General features: G+C 35.0%; 1 protein-coding gene across 7 annotated transcripts in view; it reads right to left on the bottom strand.

Moving 5' to 3' along the window:
• The window catches only part of CSMD1 (CUB and Sushi multiple domains 1), a 1,150,295-nt gene that overhangs the window by 110,831 nt on the left and 1,022,239 nt on the right, over positions 1-17,225 (bottom strand). For all 7 annotated transcript variants that reach the window (XM_048078081.2, XM_048078083.2, XM_048078082.2 and 4 more), the window contains 5 exons: positions 14,182-14,359; positions 11,357-11,502; positions 8,932-9,012; positions 8,646-8,759; positions 908-1,096 (listed from right to left, as the gene is read on the bottom strand). In XM_048078081.2, the coding sequence (XP_047934038.1) occupies positions 908-1,096; positions 8,646-8,759; positions 8,932-9,012; positions 11,357-11,502; positions 14,182-14,359 (708 nt within the window). The remainder of the gene's footprint in view (positions 1-907; positions 1,097-8,645; positions 8,760-8,931; positions 9,013-11,356; positions 11,503-14,181; positions 14,360-17,225) is intronic.

Below are 17,225 nucleotides of genomic sequence, written 5' to 3'. Positions count from 1 at the left end.
AGACACTAAAAGCCTGTTACTTAGTAAGAATGCATAGAGAAAAATACTTCAAAACATATGAGCATTTAATATTTTTCATGTTATAAAACTTACATGGTGAATATTAATCAGTTCTATCACAGTTATCATATATACTTGGTTAATGAGGGAGGACATGATAACAGTCTCCAAATGAATAAAAATATATTAAAGAACTATCAGGGACCAGCTATTCTCATCAATCAACGAGAACAGAACAAGTGGCAATAAGCTCATAATTCAGCAGAAAAATAAGAATAGCCTGTTAATTAAATAGGGCCCTTTGAGAGGTTACTGCTATGAAGTAAGAAATGCTTCTACATTCTAGAAATTGAGTTTCTGTCATTTTTCTACTCTTTGTCCTAAAACAGATGGCCAAATCCTTTAATATGGATATATTCAAACAAGATACAGCAGTGGTTCTGCTATGCTGTGGAAAAAGTAGAGTGGGTATTTGGACTCAAATTTGAGTATTTGGACTTAAATAATTTTACAAAATTGGACAAATGGAATTATACCCCACAAGTATTTCTCTCCCAGAAACAATTCATTACAAAACAGCATGTTAGCTTCTGCTTTCATACACCTTCATACATTTCCAAGGGTACAGAAAAACTGCATGATGTTGACTTTAATAGGAAAGCTGCTTACTGCTCCTCCTCTAACAATACTAAAAATTAAACAGTCTCTTGACTGCATCTATAAAAAACTTTCATTAACTAACAGACTTAGATTTAAAGCAAAAGTAATAAAAATACTGGACTAGATTTTGTATGTATCGCTGTGTAACGAAACCAACAGTTGGAAATCAAGACCCACTTGACTTTATATCTGTTCTTTCTTGGCAAGACAGAATTTGGCAATTCTTGGCAAGACGGATCTTTCTTACCATCAAATACCTCCAGCTCATCAAACTGCTTTTCACTTTGAAACATTTCTACAAAGATGGAGATGTTATATCCTGTATCAACCTTTATAGTCCAAGAACAAGTCTGAGAGTTGGGATATGTGCCTGGGTAGCCTGGACTGAGGATCACTCCTGACGATTCTGTACGGATTTCATTTGCTGGACATTGTGCTAGAAAGGATACGATAAGAAGAAAAATAAGAATAGCAATGAAACAAAGTATTTTCATTTAAAAAAAAAATAGTTATGTTTTAGATATATATACTTCAGTTTCGTTTCCAAATAAAAACATGTTAAAATCATGTTCCTGTCAGTACAAACAGAAACAAGAATCAGCTTTATAAACCTTGTGTTTATGAAACTGAACATCAATCTTAATAAAACATTCATCCAGAAACATGACCAAAGAGTCACAGCCCAAAGAGTTTACAGTCAAGAGGTCTGTATACAATGGTGTGATCATTCCCATACGTAGGTAAAAGTCCCAGTAAAACTTATTATTTATTTATATATTTATATTTATCATTTATCTAATTATTATTATTATTTCACCTTGTATTCAAAGGTGTATATGATCTCTGCATATGACTATACTAAATAGCTGTATATTAAACAGTTGAAAATTTTATATTCTAAATACTGGTTTTGATTAAAATATCTTTTGTTGGCCACTTTTTCTTTAATATTTTGCCTCTCATGCAGGATGGACATCTTCATGTCTGTTTGCTGTTGAGGTCTGATACATTTTCTCTACATTTTTGTGTAAGATTCACAAATACATCTTTATATATATACATTCCTGGAAATTGTCTGGCAAAGTATCCAAATAATTGTGTAAAATAAAGGATTTTGTAAAGCTGAGTAACATTAAAAAAAAAAAAGAGAAAAAAATGATCAGGGGAATAGATGTGGGAATAGACATAGTCCAGGGGGAAAAAAAAAAAAAACAAAACAACAAAACCAAAGAACAAAAAGAGATAACTATCAGAAACAAACATTAAAAAGCAGACTGTTTCCCCTTGTTGGCCTTTTACAGACTTCACACTTGGAGATGAAATTTTGGTTCAGTTGTAGCCAAGAATTTTGCTGTAAACTTTTGGAAAACAGGACTGGACAAGAGGTCCTTTCCAACCTCAACCATTCACACGAGATATATCACAGTACCTAATAATGAGAGAGACATTTCGGCAGTTACTCAGGGGCATGAGAGACAGTGTATTGCTCCTTTACAGTTTAGTGGGCTGGATGCACAGGTGGGTGATGTGGCAAATGGGTAATGCTCACTTCAGCAGCCATTGCTGGCTCACTTTCTCCACTATCACAGACTACTCACCAGCTTTCCCTGGGTATACCTTAGTTGCTGATTACATGACTTAATCAGTAGGGTGGAAACTAGACTTGAACATTTGTAAGATTCATATGGTTAAAGACATAAAATTGAGACAGTGAGATACTGAAACAGCGAGACTGTTTCACCTTGATCTGTAAAACAAAGGACATGTCCATTTTCCAATAGTATTATCAATCAATAATTGTCAATGGAATAAAAATAAACTCCACAGTGCTCTGTTCTTTATGTTACACATACAACAGGTGAAAACAAACGTGGATTTAAACACTTCAGCCCCAGAAAATATTTAATTATTATTTATAAGTCTATCCTGTGAATTTTATAAGTAGCTATTGTAAAATGGTTTGGCATGATAATAGGAAAAACAGTAAAACAAACAAACAAACAAAAAAACCCTGCTCCAGGCGTATTGGAGGGCATAAGCGATCTATTTAACATTCATTTTTAATCATATAACTCCACATATAAATTCAGAATACTGTTATTTGTTAATTTGCTTGAATTCATACATAGAGACAAGGCTTACAGAAAAACAAAAGCAAATAACAGAGATCTTTACATTACACAATGACATGTAATTGAGTGTGATGGGGCAGTGAGAAAAGTCCTTCTGCAAGACAGCATAACACTCTCATGATATACCAAGAAACAGATTATCTAACCTGACTTTTGGAGAAATGTGATTTGGTTGTTTTGATAAAGGCATGACTAAGTTTCTTGACCTACCTCTAATACTATTGATTCCTCCACCTATGATTTCACTTTTTATTCATAAATATCAATACCATGCTAGGACAACAGTACTACCTCTCTAATTTAAGTATTTTCATCAGTCAGATTAGAGATATCTACCTTATACCGAATGTCAAGTAGCTGTTTTATAAATATGTGAATTTTTGTGACCAATAAAGGAGTATTTCTTGCCGTGCAGTGCTCATCATGCTTTAATTTACATCTCTACCCTTCCCTAACTGCAATTAAAAAAGTAAAGAAAGTTATAGAAAGAGAATATAAGGACAGGATGGCAGCATAGGCTCCACAGGTATAAACACAAATGTTCAACTACTGATCGCCACAGGAATGCAACCTTGAGAGCTGGGAAGAATTGGTTTAAGGGCTTAAAAAAGTGAATAAAGAACATGTATCCAGGGTATTTGAGACATCCCACATATACTGAAAATCTGAAGTAAAATTGGAAGGTACAAATGACAGCCACAACACCCACAAAAATAAAAACTAAAGGCAGGGATGGGGAGGAGAGGGCAGTGGGGAGAAACAGACAGAATTTTTGCAGCAGTGTCTTTCTCATTAAGGACTCTGCACTGCATCAGCACCAATCCTTACCTGCAGAAAGTTACCTTGCTTCTTCAGTAGAGAAGGGAGTCTGATTTGCCATTTTACCACATCTTACAATGTCAGCTCAACATGTTTCATGTCATGTTTCACTATCTATTTTGGTTAAGTAAGTAAAAAATTTGGAAGAGCAGCATGTGTTTTTTTCTGCTCCAATCATACACACTTTACGAAGATGATTACTAACAAAGCACTTGGATGCAAAAATGTATAAAAACAGATACGGCTAAATATATTTGTGCAAATGAGGAGGGGGCAGAAAACACGTCATTCTTAAAACTTAATGATCTGGAGATCATTAATTCAGAATGATGTACAAGTGGTCACGGAGACTGATTTTTCTTGCCTGTTAGATATGTCAGCAGACTTGTCTTGTATATAGCATTCTAGAATCTGGCTCTCTATCACATAAATGTATGTGTCTACCTCAACATAGCGTAGACACAGCACAGCTCAGGAGAATTAAAAGTTTTCTGACATCTTTCAAAAATATGAACCTGATCCAAATACAGATAATATAAACAATCACAAACTACAGTTGGTAAAATGCAGAAATACAAGAAGACAGTCAGAAAATTAGTTTGAAAAACAATGCAAATTACATGGCAAGTAGCAATTTTTCCAAGTCTATTAGGATCATCTAGATAGTAATGTATAAATGCAGTTCTATACACCATCACCTCAAAAGAAATAGAGTAGAATTGGAAAAGGTATTGAGGAGGGTGACAAAAATTATTAAAGGTATGAAATATATTCTGGTCTGTAGAATAATGCCATAAATATTGTGAATAGAGGACAACTCATTACTGTTTTTTCCACTAGAAGAACTACAAGACATGAAATAGAAACAGCAGGTGTTAAAGGTTCAAGACAGACAAAAGGAGAAATATCTTCATATGTTACATAATTTAATAATTACATAATTTAAATCCACAAAAATTTGTGTATTTAAAACATTTGCATTATTTCAAAGTGGGATTGAATAAATCCATTGAAGAAATAGCCCTACAGGATTCACAATACAAAGAAGTGAGTGGCGTAGCTACAGTTTTTTGAAGTCTTGAATTTACTTCATACTTGCAATGATCTTATGCTCTTTGCTATATCATCATCGGCCAGTGCCAGAGATGGAACATGGCATATATGGATTTCTGGTCTGATCCAGTATATGTTATCAGTAGTTTCTTTTCCTGTTGTTGCTTGGTAGGAAGTGCAGGCTGCAATGTTCCAACCTAACCTCAGTAGGTTGGTGTAAAAATTTTTGCTCATTCTTATTTTAAACCCTTCTGAACACAGGTCTTGGTGTGATATAAATGATTAGAACTTATAATTTAATTGGCCTCCAAACATACAAAGTTCCATCTATAAGCTAACCCATTATTTTAAAAAATATATTATTATCTTGCTAGTTTTAAAGTAGTAGAACTATAAAAACCATGAGAAACAGTGTGCCAGAACTAAGAACAGTGATTGCAGGAAGGGGAAAAAAGAAAGTTTAACATTTGCCAGAAGATGTACCTGCTTTGAAAGTTGCTTTTATGATAATAGGATGAGATTTTCTCATAGAATCATAGAATATCCTGCGTTGGAAGGGACCCACAAGGATCACTGAGTCCAACTCGTGGCTCCACACAGGACCACCCAAGAATCATACCCTATGTCTGAGGGTGTTTTACAAACACTTCTTGAACTCTGACAGGCTCAGTGCCATGACCACTGCCCTGGGGAGCCTGTCCCAGTGCCCAACCACCCTCTTGGTGAAGAACCTTAGGTCCTAACACCCAGCCTGACCCTCCCCTGTCCCAGCTCCATGCCGTTCCCTCGGGTCCTGTCGCTGTCCCCAGAGAGCAGAGCTCAGCGCCTGCCCCTCCGCTCCCCTCATGAGGAAGCTGCAGGCCACCATGAGGCCTCCCCTCGGTCTCTTCTTAAGGCTAAACAATACCATTGATTTCAGCTGCTCCTCATACATCTTGCCCTCTAGGCCCCTCACCATCTTCATAGCCCTCCTTTCTAAAACTCTCTAATAGTTTTATGTCCTTTTTATACTGTAGTGCCCAGAAGTTATCCAAGAATTGTAATTTCAGCCGCAGACAAAATGTATAATAATGCTGCTTCCATAGCTAAAATGAAAAAAAAAACCCTTATTTTATATTTCTGGTGACTCAAAAATCTTTTATCTTTTATCTTTATCTAAGACACAAACATATTCTGTTTATTGAAAGTATCGATTACACTTATTTCTTTGTAACAAGTAACTGACTTTTTAGATCCCCAAAGAGAGAAAAATATTATCAAAATCATATATAATATACATATACCCATTGGCAGAAATGAGTAATAGCAATAGCAGTTAAATCAGTCAATCCTTCACTAAAATTTAAAGCCATAAGTAAATGACTAAAAGAATAGTAAGAGGTTACCCTCAGGTAACTGTTCAAATGGTTCACTATTTCATTTATTTTTCCCTAGCACATACTGACAAAGCTAGATGAATCCTCAATACACATGCTTAAACTCTACAGTGTTAGTGAGCAATACTCCACTGTCATGAGATCAATGTTCTTTCAACCTATCATCCCTCTGGATTTTGTATTTACTACCCTCAGGTTGGAGATTTCTGTCTTGTTAATATATCTGCTGATATATTAAAATCCCCTAATTAAATAGATTTTTTTAAAAAGAGTTTAAAATGAACAGTTACAACAAAATTTATATATGAATTTATATACGAATAACATATATTGTTTAAAGAAACGGTGTTATCAAAGTGCTACGTGAGAACATTCATATATTTACTTATGAGTAAACAACATAAAGATAGCAATTAAAAACACATTTTTAAGTGACCTACCAGCATTTCACATGATCTAGAAGAAATATTGATAAATAGCTAGGGTGTTATCATAAAATAGGCATTCAGTTCAACATTTATCTCCACAGTAATAATAATTTGCACAGAGAGACAATATTGGAGAGTTTTTTTGTTTTGTTTTGTTTTCAGAAAGGAAAATGAAATGTATTTAAAGGAACAGCTCATGTGAGAAAAGGAAGCCAGCTGCATCCCAAGTCAGCTAAAGGAACTCCTCTCTTAAGTCTGTTCAAAATAACAGTGCCAAAATCTTTACTCTAATGCCTCTGGTTCCATTGCCTTTTGTCTCTGAACCTCCCCAATTTTTTTTATTTTTTATTTTTTTGTTACCAGGTGATTTCATTTGATGTTGCCTCCATTAATTCTGCTGTATTCATATCAAGAGAATACAAGACTGAAAGCCATTACCAGCTGGTAAACCTACTCATCAGCAGGAACCATGTTATTTAATCCTTTTAATGAAAAATCATATGTATTAAAGATGTCTAATAATCAATTAGGAACAACTTGTTAAATAGTAAAATTTGAGAAACTTTAATATATAGGATTGTTCTGAAAAACAATAAATAATATGAGGAAAGGAAGAAAGTCACAAAATTTATAAAGTCTGTGAGGGAAGTACAGAGCTTCTTGTATTCATCTGGAATGTCTCAAAGAACTGCAAAGAAATGAGTGTTTCTACCATCAGAGAAAGTCCTGAGTTTCATTTAGCTGACACAACTGTTGGAAATCAACTACTCCCCTGTGCTTAACAAATGACAAATCATTATCAGAAACTCCCAATGTCTCTGTAGTTTTTACCAGAATTTTAACAGAATTCTCCAGTTGAAACATTGAAACAGCCAAGAGTTAAATTACTGCTTTTACTGTTAACTTAAAATTGAAAGCTAGATTTGCAGTGCAATTATTGCATATTATCTTATCTATATTATCTTACAGCAAATATACCACTGACTAAATAACTCAGTGAAATTATAAGTCATTAGAGAACCTTGATTTGTAATTATTTTATTAAAAGAAGTAATTTACTGAGCAGTATGTTTGGTGAAATCTGGTTTCTTATGACATCATCTACAGTTCTGGTTTCCCAAGTGTAACAAAAAGCAAGCAGTGAATACAGCTTTTTCTGTAGTTCAGTTGGAAAAATATGTATTTCCTGTTGTCTAAAAATACTGAGTTTGTGCTGCAGTGTTTTCCTTTGGTAGGGGTACCAATTTGTACTTCTTGTTTCTATTAATTATGTCTTTTGCTTTCGTGAATCATACAGGAACTTTGAAACTAACTAACAGATTAAAACATTTTATCAGAAGGGAGGACAGCCTTGAACAATCCTATAAACCTTCAGGAAATTAAGTTGCAATTGTATATTACTTCAGGAAATTAAGCCTAAAGAAGAGCATGCTCTTTAGAGACAGAAGTTCACAGCTGAATTTTGCTACATATTTCAGAACACATTTTTCATGTGTCTTTGTTGTACAATGTCACTATATTGTTAAAGTAGAGAAAATAATTTCTTATTTAGGAGGAAATTCTTCACTCAGAGGGTGGTGAGGCACTTGAACAGGTTGCCCAGAGAAGTTGTGGATGCTCCATCCCTGGAGGTGTTCAAGGCAATCTGTATTGGGGCCCTGGGCAATCTGACCTAGTGGGTGGCATCCCTGTCCATGGTGGGGTGTTGGAACTAGATGGTCTTTATGGTCCATTCCAACCCAAGCCGTTCTATGATTCTATGGTTATTTTATTTTGGAAGCTTAATTTAAATTCATATATTTAAGGCTCTCCAGGGGAGAAAAGAAATCTTTCATTTGCTGTGAAACAATGATAAATCATTTAAAGGATTTTTAAAAATAAGTGTTTCAATGGTAGTGTAGTTAATGAGACTACTCCTTAAATATACATGTGATGCTCAGTGCCTTTGAAAGTCAATCCACTTGTCTTTTGATTCTAAAGTACTGAATGTCTGTCCAAAAATTTTAGAGACCAGTTTGAAATTGTGTGCATTTCTTAGATACTGAAGAAATAAATGGAAACTTTTCCTTTGAAAACATTGATGAAAATACAGTGCCCCAAAATTTCACCTTTAATATATACAAAGAGAAAAGGGGATACATACAAATCACGCACAGTCCATGTAAGCGTATATTTACCTTCACAAAATGGAGAAGATCCTTCAAATTGCAACTGTGTATTCAGTTTGCAGGTTAATATATCTTGTCCAACAAGGGTGAAACCAGGATGGCACTTGTACTTGGCAAAATCTCCTGAAAGAGTTATTAACAGCTACAACAACAAAATCTTAAAATTCAAAATGGAAAAAAAAATCAAACAGAAGTACACCAATATCTCAGGTATAGTGTGAAATATATTAATAGTTTACTTTAGCTAAAATTCAGGTGAAAACTTAAGAAAGAAAAGGATATACTATTTTATCACCTATTTCAAAGTCATCATCTTCTGTAAACAAATCTGCATGTGGAACTATTGGTGGAGGCTGGCACTTCTTCAGCTGATATGCTGCAAATTTAAGTGAAAATAAGATTAAATAATGGTGTGCTAAGATTCATTTTACAGAAAATTCATTTAATATTTACATTTGCCAAATTGCCAAAGCTACAGTAAAACTCATGGTCTCTCAGTTACAACATTTTCCAATTTAAATTTCATGACATTACCTATTTTATATATAAAACATAAGAGTATTTATTATGAGTATAAACACTATACTACACTGCCTAGATGGTTATAGATCTATTGCAGAACTGGATGCAGTTGAAATGGTTATGAGGAGGTATTTGCAGCTGCAAAGCTTCTGTTTTATGTGGCTGCCTTTGCAGCACGTCAAAGGGCTAATCACAGATTATTTAGATTTCCTGGAAAATCTGTAATTACCTGTCACAGACCTGGTTTGTCATTCTTAAGTATTCTAGAGAAACTAAGGGTTAATCTTTCTGAAGTACAGATGCATATCTTTACTTTAAAAAGAAGCAGCAATGATAACAATGTTTATAAGTTAAACAAAAGAAAAAAAAAGTCACTGCCTATAAAATAAAATGCTTTCTCTGCTCTTCAAATCTGTTTCCAAAAACTGAGCTGTCTCACAACGAAGGTGACCAGTGCAATGGCTGACATGTTTCTAAAATGGAGCAGAATGCCTACAACAGCTTAAGAAACCATTTCTGGATAAATATATATATATATATATATATATATATATATTTATATATAAATTTTATATTTTTTATATTTTTTATAAATTTTATAAAAATTAATTAAAAAAATAAGATTGCTATCAGACTCCACATAATATAGAAAAAGTCTCCTCTTCATGCAACAAAATCACAATAAAGAACACAAATTCTCTTGGTACCTTGGTAGCCATTTTTGAGAAGTTAAAGAAACAAAATAAGTGATACTGGGGAATCTACCCTTACCTTCCACATTAGTTTCTGTAGCCCATTTATGAACACTTATGAACAACGTATTTAGGAGCTTAAACACTATGCAGACAGATAGTTTTCCTGGAGAACGTCCAAGAAAAAAGCTCCACAACTTGCTTAGACACATGTGACAGCAAGTTTCTAAGATACAGACACCAAGAAGGAGAAATATATGCATGTCCTGTGATACCCTTGATTTCACTGAACTAAGACACCTATCATCTCCCAGTATGTGGGCTCAAAAATAGAAATCCCTGCAACCTAGTCTCCAAGAAGCCCAGTTTGCTGGCTTTTCTCACTAGTAGCCTCACTGCTTCGAATTCAATTAAAAGCATGGACACTGTTCACAGTATACATGATTTTCAGCCAGTGATCTATTATGCAAAAGTAAATAAACAATGCAGAGAAAAAGAAGCAGATTCATTCATTTTTAACCTTGCTAGACTAATGCACTACATATTGTGATAGATTACTTACCTTTCCTTTTTATCATATGAAGTCATGGACCCTGAAAGACTGACTACACCTTTATACACCCTCAGCATAAAACTGGAAAATGCTCTCACTGACCACTCCTTGTAGTTTGCTGCTTTGACAATCCTGGAATGTGGGAGCTGTATGTTCCCTGTATAACGACTAAACCTGGTGCTTTAGTCTTTGCTCCTCAGATAAGTGCTCTAGACATTAGGCTACCATGAATCATGTCCTTCTTCTGGGAGAAAATCACAGACAAGAAAAAAAATTCAGACTCAGGACTAATCTTGGAAAGACTTCTCCATGCAGATTGATACCTTCAGGTACACTCTTCCTGTGTCACTGACTCCTCTCCTGGTGAATTAAGTCACCCTATCTTTTTAAATTCCAATCCAGAACACCAATAATCTTCCATTTAATATACAAAGTCAGGATGAATTCAGAATTAGAAATAGAACTGGAGTTCAGCATTTTATGTCTGAGTTAAGAGGCCTAATGTGCATTTCCTGTAGCCCTGACTATGACTTTGAATATAGTACTTTGCTGGATATTAGATGTAAAGTTGTTGTGCAATACTCCAACACTATCCCACCAACCTTTTTCATGATAATTGCTATGATTAATCAGATGGTGCAGAATTTTATTATGGAAGTATAAAAGTAATTAATAAATATATGTGTCAAATTAATTAAAAATTTGAAAGCACAATATTAGACAGCAATGATTAATATTAAAGATAGGTCATAGTTTATTCAAAAGTACAAATGAATTTCCTTTTTTAACATACATTTTTAAAATTTTATACCATTATTTTAAAAAAGTAGCAAAGCTATGAATCCCTACAATCCTAGTAAATTTATTTAATCACTGTATCGCATAGTTAAGAAATATTTTTAAAATTCACTTGATTGTGGTAATTAGACACTGATGATATAAAGAAAACTGACCATGAAAATTGAGAACAAAGAATCCTCCTGTTGAAAAATCGCTGTGAAATTTGAGGAGGACTTGATTGGTGGAACTGTAAGCTGTTTCCAGAGCTGTGTTCCCACTGAACACTCCCAGCTGAGGTGAATTATGGTCAGGACCATCCCTAGGAAGGGAAACATAAAAAATCAGATGAAGAAATACAATAGTTAACATTTAATTATCAGTCTCTTTTCTCTGTAATGCATGTCATATTTTTGTAAAAACTGCTTTCCCTAATTATTCAGAATGAATTTGTTTTTATTTCTATCAACACAGAATACTCTTTCAATATGTATCTACAGAGTTTTGAGAGATCAAGAGTACTTTATAATAACTTTTATATTTCCATGGGTAAGAAATTTACTGTCAGACTTTGTAACATTTGAAATTTTCTGTGGATGTTCCTGCCAAAATTCTCATATACACATCACCTGAAAAAAGAAATGTATCTAGAAAGCTCTTAAGATCTTATCGTATTTCTAATATTTTTGACCTGAATCCTTCAAGTCTGCATTCATGACTAATGCATAGAGAGGTGTGCATGTTGCAGGTTCAGCCTGCCATTTCAATTCATTCCTGAGAATCAAAAATCTCTTCTAAAGGGGAAGAAAATAGTGGAAAAAAAAGAAGGGTTGTGTATTTCTGAATAGTGGAATAGACACCCAAAGAGAAATACTACAAAAATACCAGGCTGCTTCCATTTTCAGTATCATCACACAGAACATTCAGCTCTAAACAGCCAGAATAAATAAATAAAAGCACTGCTTTTATCAGTGAAGAATTTTTGGAGCCCTGCAACACCTATTTGTGGTCTTCTTCTATATTACATTTACTGAATCAAAACTGAATCAAAAACCCTTTGTGATATGTATTTTAGAAAACTGGAGATTACTTAGAAGCTCTCTGAAAGGATTTAGCTTTTGACCTTTCAGCATCTTTAAGTTAGAGGGATATTTGTTCATCTCTAGCTGTATGTTTAAAAAGCCAAGCATTAACTCATTTTTGTCTATTCCAAACCTATCAAGATAATCTCTTCATAAAAAGAAATATCTGGTGTATGGACAAACTTGGTTTCAAGTTTTGAAAGAGCGCATGTCATGTATTTACTTTGCTGTAACAACATTTTAAAAATATTATCTAGATGAATTATTCTTCCCCAAAGAAGTTTTTCAAGATTATCCAGTCTTCCAAAATCAACTCTAGTATCAGTGACAACAAGAAAAAATAAACTGTAGCTGACTTGGCATAAAAATGTATTTTCTTTTTCTTGCTGCCTTGCAAATAATTGTCAAATTAATGAATCCTGAGTAGGAACATGATAATTTACTTAGCTTTTCATTTTAAAAGTCTTGTTACAATTGAGGAAGAAGAAAATATTTTTTTTTTCTTGTTTTCCAAAAAAAAACACCAAAACCAGAAAAACTCTTTCATATTACGGTTTGACATTTCGTACAGAAGTGAATGGTGTATATATGAATGATATAAACACAATTACATGTAACAGCCTCCTCCTAGCAAATTCAAGAGCTATCCATCACTGATACCTCAGAAAACAACTCTTAGAAAAGCCTGCTTGTGATTTATGGGCAATCAGAAACCTAAAGAAATAAGCTGTAAAACAGTTCAATATAACAGTTCAGGAATTCAGCACATACTACAGCCAAACAAGTTCAAAAAAGTATACAGGATTTTAGGATTTAATTGCTTAGGTGTAAAAAAGATAAGTCATCAATCCAGCATTCTTTTCATTTAACACGTCAGAGAGGACGACCCATGATGCATATTAGAGATAAATTCCATGATAATGCAAATACCAATGGCAGCTAACATGCTGTTCATAAACAGTTATGCATCTCTTTTATAAGCTGGCTGAATTTCCCTATTTTAGTATTGGATTTTAGTATTACTGTCTGGAAAAAACTCACCCTGTTCAGCAATAGTGGACCAGCTGGGAGATGGGAGCAGCTGACTCACACAGGAGTAAGTTATATCCCACATTCTGTGCAAACTGTCCCTTTGCAAAACTATCTGCAGCACTTACGAGAGAGAAGTGACTGCACATTGTGTGGGGTAGGGACCAAGGTTAGCTACTGATGAGAGTATGTAACAACTTCCTGTCTAAGACATTGTCATCTATGCCTGCTCTTCAGTGCAGTAAATTCTTATGGAAGAACTTTGTCAGTCCTGAGACCTCCTTTTCCAGCTGGAGACAAAAAATTGAGATGGGTTTGGAGAATTACAAGTTTGGGGAAGAGTAACATACAAGGTGAAGCTGAAAGATGTAAAGGTACAAGGGCTGAAACCTTGGCTTCAAAAATAGAGACAGCCTTATTAAGAGACTGGAAAATCTCAATGAATGCCTAAATCAATTAAGTCTAAAAGATGTCAAAAAGTTTTGCTGCAGCTAACATATTACCTCATATATTCACAGGACACGTAATTTAACATAATGCAGATTGCTACATCACTTTGACTTCAAATGGCCTCATTTGGAAAACAAGAGGCCAGTTCCAGAAACTGTAAAATGTAACTTGTATCTTCTTGCACACAACCACGATTTCAAAGAAGATCTGATTGATAACTGAACATGTTTCAAAGTACTTTTAGAACCATAATCTTAAGGGTTCATATCATGATATAAAGTGTTAAATACTTCATATATTTATAGAGCTTGTTGTATATGCTGGTCCTCAGCATAGATGGTAACATAAAGGGCAAGACTAAGCAAAAGCCAAAGCCTGGGACAGTGAGTTTTTGATAAATTAATCAGAAAAAAAGCACTTTTATTTGAAAAATTACATACCAAACAGCAATGTAGTCATTCACAGGTTCAGTTTGGAGTAAGGTAAAGTTGATGTAAATTCCATGGCCTGGAGGTACAACAATTAACCAAGTACAGTCCTTGGAATTTGGGTATTCATCTGGAAATCCTGGGGAATAAACTGTACCATTCTGAGCAGTTACATTATAGCCACAAGGAGCTGAAAAGAAAACAAATGAAAAAAAAAAATAAGAAAAACATACTTCTTCAAGTTATGCTTCCAGATTCTAAAAACTCTACAGAAAAAGCCAATGTAGTTCTTAAAGACAGTGTTTTCTCTTGGTTGCTTGATTCATGGAGATAAAAAGCACTTTTATTTCTAAGAAATAAGTTATCCTGATGTCTTTCAGATTTTATTGCTTAAAATCCATCAAAATCTACTGGAAATGTTGTTTTTATACAGAATAATTTAAACTAAGTTACCACATATTTTAAAAGGGACATCTTCAGTTTGTATTCAAGATTCAGAAACAAGCAAAGAGGAATCCTTTTAAAAGCCTCTGGTTATATAGGACAGGTTAAGGAGGCTTTCACCACTTCACCTTCTTCATCCATACCAATATTAGCTAGTATGATGAGTTCAGCACATCTTCCCATCTTAGAACATCTGCTCATGAACTACGGTCCTTTTAGTGACCAACAAAGGAAGCAAGGAAAGGAAAGAGAAAGGAAAGAAGGGTTGTTTATATCTGTCTAAGGTCTCCCTGGAGCTTTCTCTTCTTCAGGCTTAGCAACCCCAACTCCCTCAGCCTATCTTCATAGGAGAGGTGCTCCAGCCCTCTGATCATCTTTGTGGTCCTTCTCTGGATCCGTTCTAATATTTCCTTGTCCTTCTTGTGCTGGGGGCCCCAGAGCTGAACACAGCACTCCAGGTGGGGTCTCATGAGAGCAGAGCAGAGGGGTAGAATCACCTCCCTCACCCTGCTGGCCACACTTCTTTTGTTACAGCCCAGGATACGGTTGGCTTTCTGGACTCTAAGCACACCTTGCCAGCTCATGTTGAGTTTCTCATCAACCAACATCCCCAAGTCCTTCTCCTCATGGCTACTTTCAATCTGTTCCCTGCCCAGCCTGTATTTGTGCTTGAGATTGCCCTGGCACAGATGTAGGACCTTGCACTTGGCCTTGTTGAACCTCATGAGGATTAAATGGACCCAAATCTCAAGCCTTCCCTTCCCTCCAGCATGTTGACCACACCACATGGCTTGGTGTCATCATACATAAAGCGCAGTTCTAACAGGAGCTGACTTAGTATAACTGTTCTTATCTTCACCCATGTCCCAGGATTTGTTTCTAATTAATTAAAACTGAAATTCATAGTGTATATTTGGTCTTGCTAGGTAAAGCTAATATACGAAAATGTGGTAACAGCACATCAGGTGGCTAAAAATACTAAACCACAATTATATAGAACATAGAAGTGGGACAATTTTTAATTCCAGTAGACAAACAAAATATACTGCTTCATATTTTTGAGAAAGACCTTTACATTGTTAGTTCCCTTAGTCCGTATGAGAAGCTAGAAAGAGTATAGAACATGTCTGTATTACTACTACGAACAGAATGAAATCATGGAATATAGAAAAGGAAAGATGTGGAAAGGATAAAAGGGCTCAAACAAGTAAAACCTTAGCCAAGAGGCCCAGTAAATATGGTGCTGTCACTGCTAGCAACACGCCACAGACTTAGCATTAAGCCAACAAAACAGGCCACAGACTGCCAGGTTTTTCTGGTTTTGTTCTGGTAGCCTGGAACTTGTTTTAACTTGTCACAGCAGTTGTATAATGATTGGGTAGCTACTTACTACTTCATTTTAGCTTTTGCTTAACTTTGTACAACTGTGTGATGTAACAGTTAATATTATATCTATATATATTTTATGACTAAAAGGTAGTGCTGACAAACAGATTTTGTGTACAGAATGAAAACCTTCTCCTGGATTACAACCCCTGAATTTAAGACTTGTATAGGCGCTAGAACAGTGAGTGTAACAGCAGAGAAAGGGGTAGATATTAGAAGTTTGTGTGTACCATTCTAACATTACCTGATTTGAAATATTACTATCACTGTAATTGGACTAATAATTCGGTTAGACTCTTACGATTTTCTTTGTACTAAAATTAAACTTTTGGCTTTGCATATATGGCACGTTCCTTTTGCCTACTGCGAATTTTGAGTGTAAGATTGGTGAGAATTCAAGCAGCCTATTTCATAACTTGGTTGCAGCAAATTCTTACCAATATATTTTGGCACCAGTGGAAAAGCAAGAACACCTAAATATAATAATAGCAGAAATGCTGCCATGATGATTTTGTTACCCGAAGAAAACAAAAAAGAGAAATACCAGGTGTCTTCAGCATTCTGGAATCACAGACCTGTTGTCCACACATCACACAAAGACACTTAGAAACCTTTTTTATGAATTTTTTATGAGTGACATATTATCGGATTTCCATGGGGCAACTGCACAGACAGCCTAACCTCTTCCTCTGAAGCAGTTTCAATTTTCCTTTGTGAATCACTACCACATCCCCTTACTTTGCTTTCTGAAGTATGTGGAATCTTCTGTAGAAAAGTTTTGATTTGAACTTCTAAGACTGGCCCTAGCTAGAAAGCTGATTTCATTCTTCAACTGATTTCCCTCTCAGACCCACTGCCAAAATCCAGGGATCATAGACCTAATATCCTCTTGTTTTCCTTATTGCAAAAAACATTTTTGTGCAAAAATAATTCTTTTGGCAGTGCTAGACTCGGCTTTAACGTATGGAAATGAATGTTCTACAAAGCAAGAAATGTGCTGAGCCTGAGAAAATACTGCATTCTCAGACAAAACTCTAAGAAATCTGCACTTCAGTCAGAAATCATAGCTATAAATGTACACAAATGCAGACATCGTGGAGATGCATGCATTCAGGCCTCGGCTGTGAAGAGCTGTGCAATGTGGGTGCCTGTGGGTAAGCTTGACAGGTAGGACTGAGATGCAAAGAAAGCAAGACAAACGTACGTTCTGAATTGCAGACATGTCA

The sequence above is a fragment of the Anser cygnoides genome, chromosome 3 (genome assembly GCF_040182565.1).
Source record: "Anser cygnoides isolate HZ-2024a breed goose chromosome 3, Taihu_goose_T2T_genome, whole genome shotgun sequence".
Classification (NCBI taxonomy): Eukaryota; Metazoa; Chordata; class Aves; order Anseriformes; family Anatidae; genus Anser; species Anser cygnoides.
The sequence above is the reverse complement of the archived record's forward strand: the minus strand, read 5'-3'. Positions and strand labels throughout refer to the sequence as shown.